The following is a 2254-nucleotide window of genomic DNA, read 5'->3' as shown; positions in this document are numbered from 1 at the left end:
CAGAGACAGAGACAGAGGCTGAAGAAAGCAGGCAAAACAGCTGCTGACTTTGAAATAAAACAGCAACAACAAGACGACGACTACAACAACAAAACAAACACGATTGGTTGTCGTCAAAGGAACTTGACATCAGATTACACCCCGCCCTCCATCAGGTTCAGATCACACCCCGCCCGCCCTCCATCAGGTTCAGATCACACCCCGCCCGCTCTCCATCAGGTTCAGATCACTCCCCGCCCGCCCTCCATCAGGTTCAGATCACTCCCCGCCCGCCCTCCATCAGGTTCAGATCACACCCCGCCCGCCCTCCATCAGCTTCAGATCACACCCCGCCCGCCCTCCATCAGGTTCAGATCACACCCCGCCCGCCCTCCATCAGGTTCAGATCACACCCCGCCCGCCCTCCATCAGGTTCAGATCACACCCCGCCCGCCCTCCATCAGGTTCAACAGTTGAATGTAACAGCACACTCCACGTTAGCAATGCCCACAGGGAGTGGCTTGATGAACACCAAAAACGAAGTCATACAAAATCGAGTCCACTCCCTCTATGCTGGCTGGTCCTTCCTTTTTTCAATACGAACAGCACGGGGCATCGAGTGGACATTGGACCTATGGGCTATGAACATTCACTGCGTTCGCCGTGTGTGGGTGTTCTGTTGCTCTGGATTTTCCCCATGGAGGTAGGTATGGAGGAAGGGGGTCAGTGGAGACAAGAGAGAAAGACAGTGACAGACAGAAACAGTTCAGTTCAGTTCAGTTCAGTTCAGGAACTCAAGGAGGCATTGCTACTATTCGGACAAATCCATATACGCTACACCACATCTGCCAAGCAGATGCCTGACCAGCAGTGTAACCCGACGCGCTTAGTCAGGCCATGAGAAGAAAAAACAACAGATAAATAATGAAATACAATAAAATGCGGGAAAGACGGACAAAGACAAAAAGGTAACAGAGACAGACTGACACAACAACAACAACAACAACAACTACTACTACTACTACTACTACTACTACTACTACTACTACTACTACTACTACTACTACTATCATCATCATCTTTACAGCCTTGACCAAAACGTTCTCTGCATTGATCACGAATTGCGACACTCGTGACTCACAACAGAACCTGGGTTCAATGAAAACTCCGATGATTCACAACAGATTCCTTGGTTAGTAACGACACTGACGACACACAACAGATTCTGGAGTTAGTAACGGCATTAGTGACTCACAACAGTTCGGGGTTAGTAAGGACACTGGTGATACACGACGGAATCTGGGGTTAGCAGCGATTCTGGTGAATCGCAACAGACTCTGGGGTTAGTAACGACAATAGTGACTCACAACTGATTCTGGGGTTAGTAACGGCATTGGTAAATCACAACAGACGTTGTGGTTAGTAACGGCATTAGTGACTCACAACAGATTATGTGGTTAGTAACGGCATTAGTGACTCACTGATTCTGGGGTTAGTAACGGCATTGGTAAATCACAACAGACTTTGTGGTTAGTAACGGCATTAGTGACTCACAACAGATTATGTGGTTAGTAACGGCATTAGTGACTTACTGATTCTGGGGTTAGTAACGGCATTAGTGACTCACAACAGACTTTAGGGTTTAGAAAGGACAGTGGTGATTCACAACATACTTTAGTGTTTAGAAAAGAACACTGGTGATTCACAACAGACTTTAGTGTTTAGAATGGACACTGGTGACTGAAACAGACTCTGGGGTTAAAAAGGACACTGGTGACTCACAACAGACTTTAGGGTTTAGAAAGGACACTGGTGACTCATAACAGACTCTGGGGTTAAAAAGGACACCGGTGACTCACAACATACTTTAGTGTTTAGAAAGGACACTGGTGACTCACAACAGACTTTAGGGTTTAGAAAGGACACTGGTGACTCACAACATACTTTAGTGTTTAGAAAGGACACTGGTGACTCACAACAGACTTTAGGGTTTAGAAAGGACACTGGTGACTCACAACATACTTTAGTGTTTAGAAAGGACACTGGTGACTCACAACATACTTTAGGGTTTAGAAAGGACACTGGTGAGTCACACGAGACTTTAGTGTTTAGAAAGGACACTGGTGACTCACAACAGACTTTAGTGTTTAGAAAGGACACTGGTGACTCACAACAGACTTTAGTGTTTAGAAAGGACACTGGTGACTCACAACAGACTCTGGACACTGGTGATTCACAACAGACTTTAGTGTTTAGAAAGGACATTGGTGATTCA

General features: G+C 46.2%; 1 protein-coding gene across 1 annotated transcript in view; it reads left to right on the top strand.

The window, feature by feature from the left end:
- LOC143290125 (uncharacterized) overlaps nt 1–456 on the top strand; it is a 22929-nt gene extending 22473 nt beyond the window's left edge. Inside the window, exon 3 of the mRNA XM_076599410.1 lies at nt 156–456. Within this exon, the coding sequence (XP_076455525.1) occupies nt 156–456 (301 nt within the window). The remainder of the gene's footprint in view (nt 1–155) is intronic.
- Nucleotides 457–2254: the final 1798 nt, after the last annotated feature.

The sequence above is a fragment of the Babylonia areolata genome, chromosome 15 (genome assembly GCF_041734735.1).
Source record: "Babylonia areolata isolate BAREFJ2019XMU chromosome 15, ASM4173473v1, whole genome shotgun sequence".
NCBI classification, from domain to species: domain Eukaryota; kingdom Metazoa; phylum Mollusca; class Gastropoda; order Neogastropoda; family Buccinidae; genus Babylonia; species Babylonia areolata.
The sequence above is the reverse complement of the archived record's forward strand: the minus strand, read 5'-3'. Positions and strand labels throughout refer to the sequence as shown.